The sequence below is a fragment of the Crinia signifera genome, chromosome 1, assembly GCF_055691185.1.
Source record: "Crinia signifera chromosome 1, ASM5569118v1, whole genome shotgun sequence".
Lineage (NCBI taxonomy): Eukaryota > Metazoa > Chordata > Amphibia > Anura > Myobatrachidae > Crinia > Crinia signifera.
This window is the reverse complement of record NC_139217.1, coordinates 155,565,049-155,586,935: the sequence shown is the minus strand read 5'-3', so window position 1 is coordinate 155,586,935 and position 21,887 is coordinate 155,565,049. Positions and strand designations below refer to the sequence as shown.

At 41.4% G+C, this 21,887-nt stretch overlaps 1 protein-coding gene across 1 annotated transcript in view; it reads left to right on the top strand.

Moving 5' to 3' along the window:
* The window catches only part of LOC146062944 (low-density lipoprotein receptor-related protein 1-like), a 69,860-nt gene that overhangs the window by 35,627 nt on the left and 12,346 nt on the right, over window positions 1-21,887 (top strand). Inside the window, exons 21-28 of the mRNA XM_083174957.1 lie at window positions 6,332-6,510; window positions 10,039-10,225; window positions 13,766-13,984; window positions 14,076-14,259; window positions 16,857-17,058; window positions 17,155-17,319; window positions 19,552-19,752; window positions 21,186-21,717. Coding sequence (XP_083031083.1) covers window positions 6,332-6,510; window positions 10,039-10,225; window positions 13,766-13,984; window positions 14,076-14,259; window positions 16,857-17,058; window positions 17,155-17,319; window positions 19,552-19,752; window positions 21,186-21,717 — 1,869 coding nt within the window. The remainder of the gene's footprint in view (window positions 1-6,331; window positions 6,511-10,038; window positions 10,226-13,765; window positions 13,985-14,075; window positions 14,260-16,856; window positions 17,059-17,154; window positions 17,320-19,551; window positions 19,753-21,185; window positions 21,718-21,887) is intronic.

Here is a 21,887-nt window from a genome sequence, read left to right as displayed (position 1 = left end):
GGTCCTGGTAAGCTGCTCTCACCCGGCTGCGGGAGGGTGTTTACAGGGGAACTGTGCTGTGTAATCTGCTGCTGCTCACCTGGTGCCGTCCTCCCTGCCTCAATCCGGCCCTCTTTTTATGTCGTATTGAGAATGATTGAAACACAGCCTAAACCAAAGGTTTTGGCTGAGTTTCCATCAAAAGCAGGTGGATTAGCAGCTATTCTGTCAATCCACCTGTTTTCGACCTGCCGAAAAAGAACAGAATCCCTTCCTAAAACTAAATGTTTGGTGCAGTCTCCGGGTTAATCGATGTAATGAGCTCTTTGGGTTTGTTTAAATTTTATATCTTAATTGTTTTGTAAAACTGTCATTTGGAATTATTTTCCCCAGAGCAAATGCCAACTTTAGACAGTAGATGGCAGCAGTGCTAGAAGTATGTGTTTTATGTAAACTGTTTATACAGTAATGGCATTATATCAGCTCCTTCAGTTTGTTCTGGATTTATAACCCTTTGAAATACCTGCTGGTCTGTTATCACATAGGTTTCTGTCTTTTGATTTAAACGTATTTTATCTTGCTGAGATTAAGGGTAATGTTGTTGCCTTAAGAACAAGGGCGTATCTACCATTGGTGCAAGGGGTGCAGCTGCTATGGGGCCAAGAGCTGAAGGGGGCCCATCTTTGTTGTCTAGTAATATGTTTTACATATATTTATCACCATCAGTTGATAAATAGGGGGCCCTTACAAACTTTTGCTATGGGGCCCATGAATATATAAGTACGCCTCTGCTTAAGAAGGTTACTAATAACTATGACCATTGCCACAAAAGAGGACAGAGGTGCATACAAGACCTGTTGGTCCAAGCAGCTGCTAAAAACAGGGTAGTAAATCCTGTATAGAAATTAAAAACCAAACGAGGAAGCAGTGATAAATTTGACTAAAAGTAAAAAATAATAACTTTTACAAAAGTTTTTTTAATATATTCAATATAAAAAAATAACAATTTTAAAGTCCTATAGCAAATATAGAACATGAGACTGACATTAAGAATCCTGTGTATATCTACTGTATATCATAACACTTGACCTGGCTCCCTGGAATGAGCAGTCTGTTCTGTTCCTAGAATGCCCCTAGTGGTAGACAGATAGTAGTTCTTTATTGCCAATTGGAACGAATTACCACCATACAGTATATCAAAGGAAAAGCATGTCCAACTAATGCAGGTCTTAAATACGTGATGCAAAGTACCTGGTTGTAAAGAGGAGTGCCAGGGTCCACTGGAGAGTTTTGCTGCTGGTGTCCATACCTTAGTGCATAGAGTAAGAGCGCCTTTGAAACTGTTGGTTAGGTGTCTCCAATCGATGGTGTAGTCTGGATATGGGCTAGTTCAGACTACTATTCCTGGATCTTAAATTTTGCAGAGTGCAATAACACAAGGTGATTGGTAATGTTACATGAGGGTTACGCAGTGAAATGAGTCAGACCCCAGTGTGCTGGATTAATCCAGATCTGTCTGTCAGGGCCAGTGTTCTCACCAGAGGAGAACACTGGCGCTGACAGATCACTCAGTGGCACATTGCTATGCAGTGGGGTCTGCTGAGAGATCTAGCATCCCTCAGAATGCTCATTAGCATATTTCCCTCTGTGTAGGCCCATTGTAGAGTTTTATTTTAGGGATCATATATCTCTCTTAGCCCAATAATAGTTATTGAGATTGAGATATTATTATATAAAATATATTTATTATATCTTGTATTGATATAACACATATATTTAACATCTGCAATTATATTCTAATATACCTTACAATACAATATGCAGAGTACTTGTCATAATTTGATTCCCCCAAATATGAGAGTTCGAGACTTGTAATTTTAGCTCCAATTGGAGGATTTTATTTATAGGCAAAACAAACCATACAGAATAATTTTAACACAGTAATTGATGTATATGCTATTATATATATATTTATATACGCCTCCTTGCTTATATTACATAAAATTACATTAAACAATTGACAGACTTAGACTGCTACGATACTGACATAAATTATACCTATACCCATAAACGAACATTCATAACTACCATATTTCCTGTTAGTCTCTCACTCCAGCCCATTGCTTTGGTTCCGTTCTCTCTCCTGCTCCTGTCTCACATCTCTCCTCCTGACTCACTGAATGGGTTTCTTGCTGGCTGTCTGTGTGTGTCTGAATGTCTACTCTATCTCTCTCCTTATATCATAAATACATGGATTGAAGTTCCCTGTTCTCATGACGTTATTGAATTTATGGATGCTAATGGTGACAGGGTCTCCTGCTTGTCTGGACGCTAGTGGTAATCTCCATTGCGAGATCTCCTGTTTCTGGTCTCTTCCTGTGCATCAATCTATTTTACACTCCTGTTGTCAAAATACAATAGTGTCCTGTCTGTCCTGCAATGTAACTTGGATGATGTACTAGCAGTCTACATTCTCCAGAAAGGAAACCAGATGGCTGGAGTCTGGCCCATAGTGTCTATATAATATTGCTTAATTAATAAATATAGATATATCTGGGGAGGGTAACAACACTCTATCTGCTTAATAGTATGCCTTAGGCATTTTGTCTCCTAAATGAATTCAGTTGCATTTGATATGTTACAAAGTGGTCATTCATATTATTTAGTAAACCTAAAAGCTATACTACGATGTCTAAACATTAAACTCTGATGTCCTAATTATTAAGCTATTCCTATTTTTATATACACATACATAATATATACTATGGTTAAAATCACATTACATTAATGATGGTATAAAACAATATCTATATGCCTATATGGTAACACCATTTAGTTTCTATAGTTATTTTCATTTTATTCCTGCTTTTATCTAAAGAAAATGTTCTTTTACAAATACAATAGTCTGTCTGGAAAGTAAGCAGACTAAATCCGGAATTTACGACTTTATTTTTTTTATTTAACTTCGAGATGCATCGTGTTAATCTTTAAAGTATGACCCTTGAGCATCGATACACAATTGGCAGCATGTCTGCAAAGCTTTGTGCGCCTCCTGGAAGGTATTCACTGAAATGTCCTTGAGTGAACTTGTGGTTGAGGCAGCGTTGTCATGTTATGCTTGGCAAAAAAAACTCACTTGCACGATGTGTGACTTGGCACATTGCCATTACCTAACCTGGGTCATCGATCATGACCATCTCCTTGCGGAGGTCCTGGTTTCTCAAGCACGTGAGCACTCCTGTGTAAAATGCATTGTTGACCATTTGGCTGGTAGGTAAAAATTCCTTGTGGATGAAAAAGACAATGAGCCCTAGGTATGGTCTTTGATTTGCTTATTTGGCCTTTTATGGGGCAAGGCAATGATGGTGTGTGCACTCTGCTCTTTGCCTTTTAGTCTCCGGATCATACTCAAAGATACAAGTTTTGTCACCTGTTATCACTGTCAAATTAGGCTCACTCTGCACGTTCCTAAACTTGAGGAAAATTGCCACACACTATTCTTTTTGATCACGAGTCAAAACCTTAATCAGAATTTTTGGTGACATGTGCCAGCAACAGTATTTGCACCTCCACCCTAACCATTTTTAAACTGCAACAGTGCAGAATGCATGCCCCACCCAAAAAAAAATGGGGTGTGATCTTGCTAGGAAGGAGCATGGCCTTTCAATTGCTTTTGTTACTGCCCAACTCCCTGACACTGCTCCTTCCGACTGTGATGCCCATTTAGTGCTTGGCTGAGAGCTCGATTGCAACAGGCTGGTAAATCCCTCAGCCATCGGCACCCTGCAACCATTTCTCCACTGCCTTCTGTTTCAAGCTGTCTCTGAACCGGCCCTAAGCTTTGGGTGAATGCCCCTAATCACTTCAAATGCACTAGGCGTTTGCCTATGCCTAGGGCCAGCTCTGCCGGGTCTTAATACCCTTATCCTGGTGCAAGACATTTAACACTTTTTAGGGGGCTACATGTACTGCTCAATAGTGAAAAACAGACCTGGGACTTTGACATTGGTGGCACCACCCCAATCTGTAGACCTCTACAGTGAAAGAACCACTTTCTGACTTTTGTTAGTAGTTACTATGTTCCTCAAGTCTCTAGTTGCTTGAAAACCAGTTTACTGTTTTTCACAATTGTCAGACCAATATCACAAGGTTAAAGGGAAGCAGTGCTTGCCTATACAATAAGTGAGAATTGTCTGACTGGATCATTAAATATTATTTATTGTGAATTGTCACAAGGCAAATGCCTGTGCTAGCCAATTAAAAACTGTTACAAATGCATATTTAAAAGTAACATGGAGGTGGGTCACTGTTCTATTTATGGGCACAGTCCCTTTCATAGGAATGGTAGGCACGCTTTTTGTGGTGGTGGTCATATTTTTCCTGGGCCCTGAAAATGAAAATTGGAGGGGGAGATGGATCTCACTGCTGGAGGTGGTGTTCGCAGTTCTCTTTATACATCCAATTGTCATGCTAATAATGCGGGTAGAAGTTGTAGCAATGTTGGAGGATGTTCAAGGCACTTAAGAGGAGAGCTGAGGTTGAAAGCTGTCTTCACTAGGATGCAGTGGAACAATTATTCCAAATGTCCTGGATGATAGATTTGGTACCAAACCATAGGAGTGAATGTGCTGTGCTGAGCATAGTGGTGACTGTCCTTCACAAACGCATTTCGCCATATTGTCAGGTTCTGCAACAGCCACACACCTTGCAAACAATTCTATAATTGTTCCTTCACATCAGAGCACTACACCTGGCATTCCTGTTCCCAGAACCATGGTTATTAGCCACATTGCTATTTTCTAACCATTACATCAGTTTTTCTACCCAATCAATTCAACCTCTATTCCCTTTTGGTGGCAAGTTTTGAAAGCCACCACGGCTTGATGAAATGTTTCAGGTTCCCTAGGCTAAAACACATGTAGCTCCCCTTGTAATGCTGATACACACGTGTATGGGCACTCAAGGATTTGTCAGTCCAACTGCCAATGTGCATATAACAAGGGTTATACAACTGGCATCAGGGGTGTAACTAGACCTTTGAGGGCCCCATGGCCAAATTCTAAAAGGGCCCGGCTCCCTTCTCTGCTCCTTGTCCCTGTTGCAGGCTGTGGGGGAGGCAGAGTGATGACGGGCCAAAGTAAACCTGGGTCCGCATCAACTAATGTGTATACTGTATATTACATATACACACACATCTTGAACATAGGGAGCCCAGTATGCAGCAAGATACACCCCTCCAGCACAATGCAGTGGTGTCCAGCACCACCTCACTTGCCAGAAAGCCGGTAGCCTCTACAGAACAGCCGATGACTGATGGTAGACTGCCCCTTTTCTCTTCCCCTGGCAGCACAGCTGGCTTGGTTGGGGGCCCGGCAGTTATGAGGAGGAGAAGATGCTGCTTGTAGCGATTTCTGGAAGCTAATTGCTGCGCTGGTGGTACTAACTGATTGCTTATACAGTCAGCTGCGCATAACCAGTGCCACTATTCGCTTCCTCAAATCGCTACAAGCAGAGTCGCCATCCCTCCCTGTAAGTAATGGCTGGTTTCCTAACCTGTACTGGGACAGCAGCAATTTAGAGGGTGCAGTGGGATTGTTATGACAGACTGACATGTATGATCTAATGCTTGTGGTGTGTGAAAGATTTTGGCTGGTGCTGTAGCAAAATGTACATAAAGTAATGGCATAATCAGTAAGTTAATTGGCACAGCCATCTGGCAGTCACAGTAACAACTGCACCCCCACAGTGTATTGGGGCGGGTGATGGGTAACTGGCATGAAAGAAATTGGGCCTTGAGTGACCAGGGAATTTCTCAAAATAATTGAAAATTGGCAAGCAAAACTGTTTTATTAACCCTCTACCAACATTGCAGTTGAGACCCTCAAAATGGACGTTCAATGTGCCAGCGTCGCTCACCTGTCTCCCCCTCCCAATTTCTTTATCCTAGGCTTCAGTCTTTTGGTTAATCGGGCACTGAAAGCCACTATGCTTCATTACGAATGAGGCTCACTACAGACTCCCAATGATATATCTGCAAATGATGTACTTGGTACAGTTGCAGTGACCTGACAGCGGGGAGTGTGACTGAAATGTTTAGCATTGGTTTGGAGTCTATCACTAAGTTGGTATTCGGGATAGGGTTCAGCTACACTGACCATTATATTTGTATGGTTCCAAATGAATCTCTTTTCCACATAGCCAAGTTCATTATTGGCCAATCATGCTGCATTTTCTTGGATGTTAAAATTTCAATGTCTATACACCATTTACTGGACACATTTGCAATCCTACACAATGAGACTATAGATGCCTCTTGCCAGCTATAATACTAACCACTTAAATGTCTCTTAAGGTGGACTCCAAAGCTGCAAAAATGACATGTTCCAGTGCAAGAATTTTGACTGCATTCCTATGCATGTACTCTGTGATGGGAGAAATGACTGCTTGGATAGTTCAGATGAAGGGGGCCTGTGTAACCAGACATGTGGAGACGGCTGTACACATGCATGTTTTCTTTCCCCACTTGGCCCGGTAAGTAATAAGTGACGAGTAATTAGTGTGGATTTCAACTTCCCTTTTTTTTTTTTATTGAACTCTTTTCTAATTTCATGGCTTACAGCAATCTAATTTTCCAGTCCCCACTTAGTCTTAAGAAAGATTGATCACTTGTCTTGGATTTTAATTTCAGTGTTAGTCGATAAATATTTCTGGAACAGGGTACAATGTTACCTATGTAGATCTTGAAAGTGCTATGGTCTTGTTCTTCATAATGCTCAACAATCTTAATAGGCTATCTGCTTCACAAGGAGAGCCACCACTAAACTTAAAATATCAAGACTTTAGTTATCTGGTGTATTTCCAGAAACTTTTAACATGGCGCGTACACACTGGGCGATAATAGCCTGTTTTCTAAACAATCTGACTAAATTGCTTGGCAATTAAGCACTGAGGGGTGAATTTATGAAGCTTGGAGAAGTGTTCTCTATCCCCATAAAGAACGTTATGAGCAAGGTGATAATGGTTCAGCCAATCAGCTACAATATGTAAATTGACAGGTAAGAGCTGATTGGCTGAACCATTATCACCTTGCTCATAACGTTCTTTATGGGTATAGATAACACTTCTCCAAGCTTCATAAATTCACCCCTGATTGCTTTGTGTGTAGCCACATGGGGGTGAGCGACCCTTTTTGCGCATCACCATTGCCTCCTCAGATCTTGACAACATATAGTAAAGATCTAGCCAAATCGCCAGTGTTCTGACCAGAGAACACTGGTTAGCACAGATTGCCCATACGCATATTGCTACATGTGTATGGGCAATCTGACAAGCCTAGATCTCTCAGGACAAAGTCGACCCATATGTAGGACTGAGCATACCAAAGTGTAACTATAGAATAAAGTCTGTCACCAACAATGGTGACACTTCATTGCGTATTTGTTCCTTAGTTAAACCCATGCTGTGTCTTCAGTGGAATCCAATATCAGAGCATGTGTAGCCTAAGAAGTTTAATGCTATATTATTTTGACTAGTTAAAAGCCCATCAAAATGTCCCTATCTGCTTTCACAGCTCCCTCTCTCCATATCCAACAAGTTGGCAAAATCATTTTTGCTTTCTGTTCAGGAGTAATTTGGTGCATCAATTGGCCTCCGGCGGTACTTCACCTCAGAAGCGATATAGATTATTATTATTTTTTTTTTTTTTAACATAAATAGCTGCCATGTTGCACTGCGCTTTGGTAAGAAACTTAAATTAGTAAAATTGGCTACATCGATTTTAGATGTTTGTCACTGTTAGCAGATGACAATTGGTCTGTGACTGACAAATATAGGTTTATCGGTGTCGATCTAGGTTTTAGAAGTTAATTGTCTGAGTCGGGTGGTATGCAGGCCTGACCGCCGGGATTCCAGCGGTCAGTATACCGACATCTAAAACCCGACTGCCGGTACTCCAACAGGGGGTATAGTACAATAAAGCCACTTGTGGGACCCCCATGAGTGAGAATAGCTCCTGTCAGTTGGGATTCCGATGTCTGTATAGTGAGCGTTGGGATGTCATCGGGCACCCTGGCCAAATAACATCAACCTTAACAGCTATTAGTTGAGGGAAGATGGATGTTGGTTAAACCCAAGCCATGCAGAATGTTCCCAAAAGTGCAGCTGAAGGAGTGAGTTCTACTGTCAATTTGCTGTCTAATGTTTTTTACTGCCTTTTAATTCATATGTAGAGTCTTCCCTATAAGCATTTGTAGAGGTGTGGGTTCATGCAACTCAGGAATGTCCAAACTATGGCCCTCCAGCTGTTAAACTAAAAGTCCCATCATGCCAAGCCACAGTTTTTCTATTAGGGAATGCTAAAACTATTGCAAGGCATGCTGGCATGTGTAGTTTCTTAAAAGGCTACCGGTGGTTGCAATGTGTGCTGCCAGGTGTTTTTTATTGCTTTCAAATATACATTCTTTCTAAAACACTGAAGTGATATTTTCAAATTGGTCAATATACTGTAAAATATTAGCAGCAGTTTAGGCATTAATCTCATCTTTACAGATAAAGAATACATTTAACATACAAAACACCTTTTAATACATTAAACCATTTCCACCAGGTATATTGGCAGCTTACGGCTCGACCAGGATTTTAGCGATGTCTGGACAGATATTATTGGTCAGCAACCCTGCTTGGTTACCAGGGTTATTCTGGGTGGCTTGCAGTCTGAAAGGTTATTACTAAAAAGTTGATTTGGTGGAAACTGTAGCACTTGAAAATGACTACATAGCCAATCATTCAGGTGTTAAAAAAGGGTAACTACTGAAACCTATCATTCAAGGAAAATCATTTTTTTTTTATTTTTAGCATTGGAAGAGATTACTCATCTGTACTAAATTTGTGCACTTTTAACCCGGAACAGGGGAGGATCCAGTGGCAGCACCTTCCCTTGGCCCTCCACAATTCTGTGCACAGCAGCATGGTTTAAGTAGGGAGCATGCTACTGCAGAGTTGTGTTGTTTTTTTGTTGTTGTTTTTTTTTTTTTATGCATGATGGGCTGCTATACAGTGGACAGACCGGAATAGTTTCTGGGTAGGGGGGGGAGGGAGTAGTGCGGTGGAGGTTGAGTCAATGGCCCTATTGGCAGGGATGTGCAGTGAGGTAAATGGCTCTAGAGTCCCTGGCAAGTACCAGAGCCAGATATGCAAACAATATGAGCCATGGGGTACATGCCAGCCTTATACACATGTGCAGCAGTATACACTGCTGGAGATTCAATGAGTTTTGATAAGAGGTGTGCAGAAAAGGTAGCCAGACGAGGCACTGCCTCACCTGACTATAAAAATGATTTGCATAACAAATTATTTTTTTTTTTTTTAGATATTCATTGTATTTTTGACATGTTATAAATTCAAACCGCCGACATATACGCTAGTATGACCGGAAAGGCTCTGCCCCACCGCACGCCATTGCCTATTGGACTCCCTTGCCTCTGGGCCACATTCTTTTCTAACATGGAAGCATCATGGAACCATAATTGAAACATCCCAAAGAAATGTAAAATCTGAACCCACTCAAGTACTTTTTTGTTTTACTCCTGAACTAAAAAATGCCATCAGATTGGCAGTCTGTTCATGTGTTTTGGATCACCAGTAAGAAATTCAAACTTTGATTTCTTTAGTGCATAAAAACCATAAATCTGAAACCACTCCTCTTTAGAAAAAAAATGCATGGATTTTTCAGAGTTGGGATAAATATGTACTAATTTTACAGTTTTTGATCCAACAACTATGTATACTCCACAGGTTATAAAGTTTAGATCACTTAAAATATTGCTAGTTTTATTTTGGGAAGCGTTGAGCAGTTTTTCATACCCACAATTAGTTTGTCATCTAATACAGATTACAACAGTAATTAAACACATACGTTGTGCATCTTAAAAAAAAAAAAAAAAAAATATATATATATATATATATATATATATATATATATATATATATATATATATATATATATATATTTTACACTTCAAACGCTCAAAATGAATTAATGAAATATTGGTTTATTTTCAGAAATGCTTGTGTGAAAGAGGTTTCAAGTTAAGTGGAAATAGAAGTCTATGTATTGATATAAACGAGTGCAAAGAACTTGATCCATTCCCATGTAGCCAATCTTGCATGAACCAAAATGGTACATACAGCTGTACTTGCCATCCCGGTTATGCTCTACAGCCTGATGGTCAACAGTGCAAAGTGACAGGTAAACAAGTGTTTTGCTTCCTGTATGTGTATGTTTGCCTCTAATCTAATGTCTCTGATTTATAAATTGGTATGAGCAGATGTATAGGTTTGGTGAGTGCCTAACTACTTGCAATTTTTTTTTTTTTTTTTTAATGCAAATGTCTTAGGCAAGTGGTCATTATAAATGAGGTGGTAGTAGTTAAACCAGAATAGCTGTTTATAAAGTTTACAATTACAAAGCATTCCAAATAGTTGCATTTTGCCCTAATAAGGATTCTTTATTTTTGGTGCTCTTCCATCAATTATAGGCCCCAATTAAGGGCTGAAACACAAGATATTTTACAATTGTTCAATTAAAGTGTTCAAACAAAGGTGTAACGGTTTGATATTGGGTATACACCATGGTCACTGTTACCACATGCAAGAAATTTTAATACATCAATAAAAAATGTGTAAACATGAATAATATGAAAAATAAAATATATAAAGGTGCAAAATATTGTTGGGACAATGTCATAAATGACCAGTCCAGAGCAGTGTCACTTACCTTGAATAGCCATACTAGGTTTTAAATGTGTCGGCCAAAGTGGCTAAGGACCAACTTAACACTGCCCAGTACACACCTTTTTGTAGCCCAGCAGGATGTATAAAATATTCTGGAAAGCACTCTGTTATTTGGAGGCACTGATGGTAATAGGATCAAACTGTGAGGATGTTCCCCTTTTCGGACTTACTATGAAATCATTTTTTTCCCCAACAATATATTTTTGTACCCTTTTGATATTTGTGCATTTTTACATACACTTTTTTTCATTTTATTTTTATTGTTGTAATCTCCTGCATGTGGTAACTCTGAACGCCCAATGGTATTTATATCTAATACCAAAAACACATGAACACTATCACTTTGGGAAACCAAAGGTAGACACCAGGGCTGCATAAGAACGGCATGTATTGGAAATCTACTCCCTATTCTCATAAACCTGTTTAGAATATTTTTTTTTTTATTTTTTTTTTTTTTATGCTCGGGAAAAGTATTAACAAGACTTTCAACATGAGTTGGGTCATGAAAGGTAGTCTTTAAGTCTGAAATTAATAACATTGTGACAGAAGCATTGCATAGGCATTCTACCACCTCAGTATAGTCATATTATCAGAGCTGTAGCATTGTGTAAATGCACCCTGCAGCTGACCCATTGATGGCATGGGGTAACCTAAACACAGATAACGCTACTGTACAACAGGGTGAGGTTCTAGGTACTCTGCAAGCCAAATGCAGCGGCTGTGATCCCGTGTCACTCTGATGTCATGTATGACTGCAGTGGTAGTAGGCTGTTCTTGCTTTAAAGACCATTTCTGTATGGCATGTGGGTCAATAGACTGCCCCTTTCCCCTGGAGCCATCCCTGTGTCAAGCACATGGCTAAAGTTTTCTTGGGGTAGGGGAAATGGCTGGTGCCAGTTGGCCTTTTCGATGACCCTGATAATTCACACCCCTAGTTACATCCCACAATTTACAATTTACATTTTTTTTATTTACCACTGCAGGTGTAAAATCTTTTTGCTGTTATATAAATCGTTATCGGTACTTGTGTATTATCACAGCGCCCATCATATTGCATACCATAAGGCTTAATATGGTATGCAATGAGATGCGATGGGACCCGATCTTATACAATTTAAAATTGTATACCATTGTATATGGCATACAATGAGATACGATTTTAAATTGTATAAGCACACTAATGGTTGCTTTCAATGTTAATTGGCCCCCATATAAGATTTTTAATTGTATAAGCACCGTAATGGTTGCTTAATATGTTAAATGCACCCCCACTATCAACGCCAACCCGAAGCGCAGAGGGGCGGCGGTACGCGTCCTCCGACCTTTTCATACCCCCACTATCCATGTCGGCGTGGAGTTTATTTTATATTGTGTGGCGAGCGCACGCGTAATACATGTAAAGTAAAACGCAGGGCTCACCACGCTTCGGGCTCGTTGCGCTCGACACTATATAAAATCAACTCCACGCCGACATGGATAGTGGGGGTATGAAAAGGTCGGAGGACGCGTACCGCCGCCCCTTGTGGGCTTGCTGCGCTCGCCATGCTTTGGGTTTGCGTTGATAGTGGGGGTGGCGTGGAGGTGCATTTAACATTGTAAGCACCCATTAGGGTGCTTATACAATTAAAAATCTTATAGGGGGGCCAATTAACATTGAAAGCACCCATTATTGTGCTTATACAATTTAAAATCGTATCTCATTGTATGCCATATACAATGGAATACAATTTTAAATTGTATAAGATGCCATAAGATTAGGGTGACCAACTCATCCCTTTAATCCAGGACACATATTAATTACACAGGTTCTGTGGCAGTTTAAAACCAGGTGAAAGCCAGCCACAGAACCTGTGTAATTAATGTGTCCCGGATTAAAGGGATGAGTTGGTCACCCTACATAAGATGAAAATCGTGGGCGCCGTGCTAATACACAAGTACCCCGTTTTCTTTACCCCCCTCACCCTTTAAGCATTACCAGCAAATAAAAATCGCCCAATAAACAGCTCAAGTAAACCTCTCGTTGTAAAGCAGATCTAACGCCATAAAATTTGACTAGGACAAGTTTATTCTATGGTGAGACTTTATTTTTTGAAGAAACAGAGTGCAAAAAAGTATGACTTTTGGAAGTCCGATGTTTCTCTGCTTTTTTTTTTTTCGGGCGATTTATACTAGGATGCCTGGAGAGAAATAAAAATCTCATGAAAACACACCGACAGTGAAACAGTGTTTTTGTGCGTAACTGACCTGGTTTGACTCTAAAATCAGGGCTGATTTTTTTTTTGGGTGATTTTTGTTTTTACCTGCTGGATGCAGGAGAAACTATCCCTGTAAGCAGTGTTCCCTCTAAGCTGTGCGCGCGCACATAACTTGACAAGCGTGCGCACAGACATTACAACAGAGCGCACAAAGCAGCAGTGGTCCCTTTTTGCAGTTGTGGACTCAATGTGTGTTTCACCCATTAACTACATTGTGTGCTGTGTTTTGAATGTTTGAATGTTTAAATGTTAAATATCATTTTGAAGTAAAGTTAACACCAATGCTGAACGTAATTTTCCAGTTATATATGTGACGCACAAAAATTTAAATTTCCTCCAAAAGTTGCACAGCCAAAATCTTTTGATGCACACAGCCTTTGTAAAATTAGAGGGAACATTGCCTGTAAGCTGTGGCTTACACTAGCTTATTGGGGATAATTAGCCATTATTTGTCATATACCATTCATTCTCTTGCAGCTCCTCAGTTATGCGTTTTATAGCCTACTATGATTCAAGCCTATTGCTGTATTGGCTTTTAGTTATTGTCTTTGAACTATGGTCATTGGCTATAAAGTGTCCCTAGCTTTTACTTTGACCACTAAGGACTCTCCCTTTTTAAATAACAAACTGTGCTTTTATGGATTCTTTTGTAAGTGTGGTGTTTAATTTTTTTTATTTATCCCCCCCCCCCCCCTTAATATATAAAGTGGTGAGTGACTGCTTCCCTCCTTTCCAAACAGGTACAGAACCCATTTTGCTGATGGCGGTTCAGTTTGATCTGATGACATACAAGTTAAGGACCTTGGAAGAAGAAATACTAACGTCCACAGATAAGCGCTCAATGATCTTTTCTGTGGATTATGATATACAGCAACAGAAGATCTTCTGGGTGGATCTTAATGCTGAGAGCATCAAATGGATAACCATGGCGACAAAAACTAAAGGAACCCTTGTAAAAGGTTAGGGTTGTGTGGGTTTTGTACTTTAACTTCTACTGCAGCTCCATAATGCAGATCTAAGATACCGCAAATGTATTTGTCTCTGCTCCAGGAATTAAATCCGATTGCATAGCTGTTGACTGGGTTGGCCACAACCTATATTGGACAGATGGGGTGGCTGGGCAGATCCTTGCAACAGCATTAAATTCATCTTGGAAAGGCTATCCAGAGTACACAGTAATCCTTGATGAACATCTAGATCAGCCACGCTCTTTGGTCTTGCAGTCACTTAGTGGGTAAGTTTTGACACTATTACTAGATGAAATGAGTGTAAAGGGAGGGGCTCTCCTGCTATACACATAGTTTAATGGAGGTTTGAAAAGGAAAAGGCTAATACTACAGAGGGTACTTGTGTAGTTTCACGGCGCCGCCACGCGCACACTCTCTCTGAAACTTGGCAGCCTGCCAAAGGCTCTGTTTACCTGTGCGCGTGCCGCTCTAGCTCTGTCTGGCTGTGTGCGTGCCGCTCTAGCTGTAAGCTACATATTATCAGCTTACGTTAGCGCACTGCTGCCCGGCGCTACGCTGTTGACAGGTCACTGTGGTACTTGTAGTTCCACAGTGAAATAGGCAGCCCTGCGCTCCGCTGACAACGGGGGCATGTAAAAGTAGACACCCCAGGCACACCGCTATCAAAGATGGAGTCCCCCATGCAGATGCTAAATTTAGACTCAAAAGCGTCTGAAACCCGGACTACCTGCTAGCCGCTAAGAAGCCGGGGTTTCTGGACTTAGACGCTAAAGCCTCTGAATTTAGTTGGGTCTTGGGGTACATCTAAATTTAGATGCTAAAGCATCTAAATTTAGTTGGGTCTAGGGGTACACTATTAAAACCTGTCCACAGTGGCACTATCTGACACAACAGCTGTCAACCTTGTTAATTCCACTATCAACGCCAACCCGAAGCGTGGCGAGCGCAGCGGTACGCGTCCTACGACCTTTTCATACCCCCACTATCCACATCGGCGTGGAATTGATTCTATAAAGCGTGGCGAGCGCAGCGGACACCTTCACAGCTATCCGCGTCCCCTCGCGGGCTTCACAGGTGTCCGTCACCTTGCGAGGCTCGCCACGCTTCGAGCTCGGTGGCTCGCTGCGCTCGCCACACTTTATAAAGTCAACTCCACCCCAACGTAGATAGTGGGGGTATGAAAAGGTCGTAGGATGTGTACCGCCGCCCCTCGCGGGGCTCGCCACGCTTCGGGTTGGCGTGGATAGTGGTGCTATTTCAGAAACACATTCACACCTGCACACACATACACCAGAGACCATAATGACAACATTTTTGGTAACGGTTAACTGGTTTTTAGTTAAAATTTAACTTGTGAGAACTGAGGATAAAAATGATTCAAAGAACATGTAGGTAATCAACGTAAAGAACAGTCCAATATTAGTTAAGTCATGATTGGTGAGAGGAACAGGAAGGAGCTTGTGTGTCGCCACCACTTGCAGAGGAGTCGGCCGGCTCGGTGCTGTCATCCTTCTCAATCAGGGGGAGTAGGGTCAACGCATGAAGGATGTGTTTGAAGGGGTCCTGGGCGCCTAAACTCTGCCTCCACATGAACTCCTGGAGGTACGAGTTCAGGTGATGGCGCGCGGTCCCCTTTGGCGCTTATTGTGCCACTTATAGCTGCCCCACAGGCGCTCTGTTTTGGGTGTGCACCCCAGTGTCCGGGTCAACAAAATTATACTTGTGGTTGACCTTCCCATGCAGGTAACCGGCCTGCTCGAGCTGCTGGGTGTTGTACACCCTCCAACAGTCTGTGTAGACGGTGGTGCCCGGTTCAACATGGGCCTCAATGGCAGCCATCAGGGTGTCCGCATCCCGCCGCTCCACCAGTCATGAAGCACTGCCCAGTCTCCCTGGAGATGCCCCCGAACACCCACTGCTGGGGCAGGAGCTGTCCCACGTTACTCTTCCTCTTCACATAGAGGCTCTCCTCCACCTCCACGATGTGACCCGGGCCTCCGATCCGCTGCTGAGGCTGCGCCAGCAAGTCCACCGTGCAGGCCTCCCTCATGAGGTTGTTATACTGGACAGCAGTTTTTTGGGAGATGTTGAGCTGGCGATCACAAAACTTGATGCTGGTCAGCTCTTCCGCCCAGCAATAGAGGAACCGGATCAGGGTCACAAAGCTGAGGTGAGACCCCCCCAGAACCACTGCGTGGACCTCACGCTCACCTTCTTGCGTCAGCTGCGAATGTGGCAGCGCCACATGCGCTCTTTGACGCTCAGCCTCATGGGGTGGCCATTGGGGCAGATCTGGGTCTGCGGCAGGAACTGGCGGGCCTGCAGGAAAGCAACCGCCTCTTCTTCCGTCTGCGGCAGACTAAACGCGTCAGACGCTCATCTCCATAGTCAGGTTCGCCACTGCCATTATACACCTCCGTCTCTCACAGTGCTACTACTGACTGACTACGCTAACTGTGTAGCGCTCTGACTGACTACGTTACGCTGTCCGCGCAGGGCTAAGCAGCAGACTGTGCACGCAAAGTGCCAGGAGTGTGAATTCAGAAGCTAAAAGCGCCTAAAATGTTAGCGTCTACATTGGGGACACCCCCTTTGGTAGCGGTGTGTAGTTTAGAAGCCCCGTTTGTGTCCTGTTTACACGCTACATTTCATTACATTACAGCTAGTGGCACGCGCAGTGCTACGTTATATTATAGCTAGAGTGGCAGGCTGCCAAGTTTCAGAGACAGAGTGTGCGCGCGGCGGCGCCGTGAAACTACACAAGTACCCTACAGAGTTTTTAAACACACTCAATCTTCAGGCTAAGTGTTGCATGCCGATTTATCTGGTTTTGTCTTGGTAAGGCTTTATATGTCACTTACAGAATCATGTACTGGTCTGAAATTGGATTAAAGCCACAAATTGAGCAAGCTGGTATGGATGGGACACACAGAAGAGTGTTAATTGCAGAGCAACTTGGTTGGCCAACCGGTTTAGCACTTGACTTACTGAGCTGGAAAATCTATTGGTCGGATGATAAGTTTCATTCTATCGGGTCAGCTCATTTAGATGGCACAAACATTAAGGTACATTTAAAAACCAAAATATAGATGTATAGATTTTCCCCCACTAGCATTTTTGTAACAATTGTCTGCTTTTGTTTATTGCTGCTTCCTAAACAGGTCATTCAAATGGAAAACATCCAGAGCCCCTTTTCCTTAACTGTGTTTGAAGATGAGATTTACTGGTCTGAAATAAAGGCAAGAACGGTGCAAAAAATGAATAAAAAGACTGGCAAAAACTCTATAGTTCTAATAAAGCGACATGGGCAGCCTTATGGACTAAAGGTACCTCAAGAGTTTTTTATAGCCTATAACATCCATGTGATTCCCTGTTACAGCGTTATTGTCTCCAGTAACAATCATACAATTGGTTTGCCTCCCATTTTGGCACCTATTACTGGTCAAATCTCCTCCCAATGGCACTTCTGTCTCAAGTTGGCACTAAAACTAATGGGTAATGCCATTTCATGAACCAGAACTATCAGCAAGGGGACTTTATATGGGGCATAGTTACATTTCCGAATGGCATGTAGTTATTTCAACCACTGACAATGGGGGTAGTCAATCCTGAATCCGACTGTCGGAATGTTCCCGACAGTCTAACTTGTGGCATTTTTCGAACAGTTCTGACTAACTTTACAGTGTATTCAATGTTCTGGGTGTCGAACGGCCTAATTTTGTAGAAAGTGACGCTAAACTGTCAGAATATGCTGCAAGTTCAAAAAATAACAGCAGTTCACAACCATTCAGATTCAACTTAAAAAAGCTGACTATGCCTTCAATGCTGTTGGAAAGAGCAGCATTCAATAGGCAGGTGCCACTATTTCTGTTGGCGGAAATAGCAGCACAGATTGAATACCCCCAATGACCTGAATGTTTAGTCTCAATGTTGACCCTACAATATTAGACGTCTGTTGTAGAAGAACATTTTATGTACAGATTTGTTCACATACTGTACATGTACTGCATGGAGGATAGAATTTGTTATACATAACTCGTGAGCTCTGTATGACTGTAGTGCTGGACATCTTTTTATTGTGACTTAGTCTTATTTGCAAAACCTATTGAATGGGCTTATTAAACTTCATATGCCAATGTAGCTGCAGTCACACACAATCTAATTTTAATCAGCAGCACTAGCTTGTGCATCCTATTTGTTCAGCTTTGCAAAGAACAGTGGCGGGACTACAGGGCTGGTCAATGCGAAAGGAGGCTAGATATACATGGTCAAATCCTTATGAACAGTGTGCATATATACATATATGGACATTGCCACTTCTTGTATATTCTTAAATGTGATCAAGGTCTATTAATAGATTGTACTGACAAAAGCAAGTGGCAGGCATTAAACATCACTAAAATGGTCTGGGACTCTACTGTAGTAGTGACAAAATAAGCAGGGTTGCTCGATATATTCACATGAATAAACAGTACATAAACATTTTATTAGGAGGTCTGCCAATACTGGACAAGGCTATAATTGCAGATACAATGGCAGAAATTTAAACTGTGCAAAAAGTTTTCTCTACCCAAAATGTGTTTTTATAAGGAGGCTGGCCTGGCATGTTTGACTTGTGTGGTGTGTTGTTGTTTTTTTGTGTGTTTTTTTTTTTTTTTTTTTGGTTCCCCAAGGCAACTAGTTAAAGTGTTCTATAGGAAAATACTAACCCATTTATACCATTAGTAGAATAGCAAAATGGAATGGGGTTTAGTGTAGGGAGCTTAGGTGATAGATTCACACAAAACGGTAGTTCTAATTACGTACAGTTTCTGTATTAATACGTAAATAACATCCGATAAGAATTAGATGGCAGGGATATTTAACAAACCGGTTTAAAAGCCTTAAATCCACAGATTGTGGAATAATCCCTGTGTCCCCAGGATAAACGTCCACAGCCAGCTGATGGAACTCAAGATGCGTTCCGGAAGAGTAAGGGAGACGGCGGCGGCACCTGAATCTCATTAGCCATAACTAAAGGGGTATAAATAAACGTTGCTTATCCTCAGTCACCAAGCCTCTGATGAAGGACATTAAGTCCGAAATGCATTAGGTTGGTGACTCTCAGAACCTGATGCCTTGGTACAGCGGGACGCAGCAGATTATATGAAGGATTGTGGAGCCGGCACCCTCTCCCTCACTCTCCCTATACCATTCTCTGACCTGCTGTTGACGTTTGTCCTGGGGGCACAGGAATTCTTCCACAATCGGTGGACTTAAGGCTTTTAAACCTGTTTGATAAATATCCTACCATCTAATTCTTATTGGATGTTATTTACGTATTAAGAAATACAGAAACGGTACATAATTATAACCACTGTTTTATGTGAATCTATCACCTAAGCGCCCTACACTGAACCCCATTCCATTTTGCCGTTTCACTGAGGACCGAAGGTGAAGGGTTTTTGTGTGTTGGGCTGCATTGGTGTAAGTGTATTGTGTTTTGTTTAGAACAAATTGTGCACAAATGGTTAGTAGAATAGCATGAATTTGCTCATAAGTGCTTTACTGTTTCTTAGGTGATGCATGAGGTTCTACAACCAAGAATGGACAACCCTTGCCAGCTTCTAAAGTGTTCACACTTATGTCTTATTGGGCCTGGGTTAAATGGTAGCTGTTGGTGTCCAATGGGACTTATGCTTTCAAGCGATATGCGGAATTGTGTTCCTTTTAAGGAATTGTCGTTTCTACTAATGGCACTGCCAACATCTGTCATACAGGTATGCAAAAGAAGGCCCACTTGTTGTAATTTTAATTACTTGTAGATTTAAACTGAATTCTGTAGGGGGAAGGGTCTTAACCTTGATTTTTCACAGAGAGGTTAAAACTAAGTGAATATTCCTACTTATGGTTAAGTTTTTTTTTAATTACACGGTGTACTGATTTTTTCCATTGCTTTAGATTTTGGATTCAATATAGTGTATCAGTATTTTTGCTTGTAAGCCAGAATCATACCTACTAGGTAGGCGTAAAAACTATGATGATGGTGTCAAGTCTGATTGCAGCAACTGCAAGCATATTATTGAAAATCAGAATACTATATTGCCACGCAACATTATTTTTTTAACAAGACATTGGTTCCCCCGGCACGTATCTGTATGTATTTTTTTAACATAAGAATTTTTTCCCCTACTTTTGATAATTGCTGTCTGAAATCCACAACAAAAAAAATAATATATATACAGTATAATTTTTTTTTTTTATACAATTAAACCAATTTATTAATTAATGTGTATTTATCTGGTCTATGCAATTTGGGCCTGATTTTCACCTGATTCCAAAGGATCGGGCCAAATCGCATGTGTAGACAACCCCGTCTGACCCGATACGCGGTCACATGATCGTCTGATCAGAGTTGAGAGTTCTGACCAACTGCACATAGGATTTGTGAAATCTTATGTTCAGCCTCCGGGCGTGGGGGCTGCAAGGTGGGCAGAGGCAGTGGACACCAGTGAGAGGAATGGAGAGCTGGGCAGGAGGAGCAGGGAGCTGCAAGAAAAACCCCAATAAAAATGACAGCCAGTGATTGGCTGAGCGCTCTCTCAGCCAATCACTAGCTGCCCATTCATCTGTTTGGGCTCTGTTTTTATTTCTGGCAGCACTGACAGCTCCTTTTTCCACCTGCCTGGCTCTGTTACCCTTGCTGGTGTCCCCTGCCCGCCACCTGTAGGTCAGCCACCGCCCCCCTGCTCCTGCCACCAGCAGCACACTGGGAGTTGCATGTGCTAAATCGCATGCAATTTATCATATGCAAAACTTGGCATATCAAGTGCCTAGTCCTGTGTGCCTCCCGCCCAGGAAAATCGGGTCAGATTATTCCGACTAGGACAAGTCTGACTAATGTATGGGGGCCTCAAGCCATTTTAACTAGAATTCTTCTCTTGTAAAAATGATGCTTCAAGAATTTTAATATTAATGGTAGCACACTTTAAACTTTTGAGAATCATTGGAAACTATGTTTAAAGGCTATGAGCCTATTTTTTTTTTATAGAAAGGAACACCTTTGTTCTGACTTGCAAGTTGCTTATGTTCCCTAATTACTGGACAGGCTGATATTTTATAATGTACTGTAAGTCTCCATATACTGTACACATTGGTAAAATTGTCACTTGATGCCAAAAGGAAAATTATGAATGTTTTTACTCCTTTGTAGATATATTTGCAAAAAAGAGCTTTTGATCAAAAGACACCTATGAAGACTCAGATGGCATCTCTAATCAACATTAATCCAATTTCATCTTTTGACTATCTTGTGCAAAATCAATTGCTTGTTTTGGCTGTAAAAAATGGTGAATACATATCTTCATTGAAGATCAGAGATGACCTGAGGGATTTAAAAAAAGTATTGTATGTCGAAGGCAGTGTTACGTCCATTGCTGTGGACTGGATATCTGGAAATATTTTCTGGATTAGCACATCTAAACCAGCCATTCAAGTAGCTACTGCGAATGGCATGTATAGAACTGCAGTGATAACCGATTTGTATCAGCCATTCTGCATTGCAGTCTTTCCATCGATTGGTATAATGTGCTATTTTGATGCTGGACTAAGTCAAAAGAACAGCGGAAAGATAGAATGTGCGGATATGGATGGGGCTGAGAGGAGAATTGTGTGGAGGAAGAGCAAAATGGTGGTAGGATTGACTTTTGCAGAATCCGGTTCTCGACTTTATTGGGCTGATAGAGGTAAAATATTTTATGATTTGCTTTCTTTATGCCTTACTTTCATTGTTATCATGAAGACTGCACCCATGCCCTGAATTGTTTCACAATACATTGTGATGTTTTTCACAAATAAGTAAATCCTAGAGCAAAGCAATGGTAGATAAACTGTTACTTATGATAAATATCTCAAT